The sequence below is a fragment of the Lipotes vexillifer genome, unplaced genomic scaffold, assembly GCF_000442215.2.
Source record: "Lipotes vexillifer unplaced genomic scaffold, Lipotes_vexillifer_v1.1 scaffold743, whole genome shotgun sequence".
Lineage (NCBI taxonomy): Eukaryota > Metazoa > Chordata > Mammalia > Artiodactyla > Lipotidae > Lipotes > Lipotes vexillifer.
The window spans coordinates 279,730-280,390 of record NW_006779070.1 but is presented as its reverse complement, the minus strand read 5'-3'; the positions used below and the strand labels follow the sequence as shown (position 1 = coordinate 280,390).

General features: G+C 59.9%; 1 protein-coding gene across 2 annotated transcripts in view; it reads left to right on the top strand.

Annotated features, from left to right (window-relative positions):
• The window catches only part of ZBTB16 (zinc finger and BTB domain containing 16), a 195,146-nt gene that overhangs the window by 192,113 nt on the left and 2,372 nt on the right, over positions 1–661 (top strand). For both annotated transcript variants that reach the window (XM_007452206.1, XM_007452207.1), the window contains exon 6: positions 447–614. In XM_007452206.1, coding sequence (XP_007452268.1) covers positions 447–614 — 168 coding nt within the window. The remainder of the gene's footprint in view (positions 1–446; positions 615–661) is intronic.

Below are 661 nucleotides of genomic sequence, written 5' to 3'. Positions count from 1 at the left end.
AAAGAGCAGAAGGAATTTGGGGGACAGTGAGAACATTGGAGGGATTTTTTTGAGGGTAGGGGAGTCAGGCTGGAATGGCTTTTGCCCCTGACCTAGAGGAAAGGAAGCTGGGGGAAGGGTCTCGAAGCCCCTGGGTCTGCTCTGCCCTCAGGGGACCTGCTTTCTGGTGGCTCTGTTCATCCCTGAACCAAACGGGCTCTCTCTTCCTGAGACTGGCCCTTGAGGCGTGGATGGCCACTGGGCCACGGTAAAGTATGGACACGTGTGCACAGGCGTGCTCCCTGTTGATGCTAAGGGACTGGCAGGGGGTGGAGGGTCCCTCAGTCATCTCTGGAGGTGGTGACTATAGGCAGCCTCATCCTCCCGGCACACTGAACCTGCCCTACTGTCCCCTAAAGAGGGGGCCGGGGGAGGTGGGGGCCTGATCCAGCCCCTTGTCCCCACAGGTGACCACCCGTATGAGTGTGAGTTCTGTGGCAGCTGCTTCCGGGATGAGAGCACACTCAAAAGCCACAAGCGCATCCACACGGGCGAGAAACCCTACGAGTGCAATGGCTGTGGCAAGAAGTTCAGCCTCAAGCACCAGCTGGAGACACACTATCGAGTGCATACAGGTACTGAGGACACACAGCTGGCTCCGGGGCCGGGGGGGGGGGGGGGG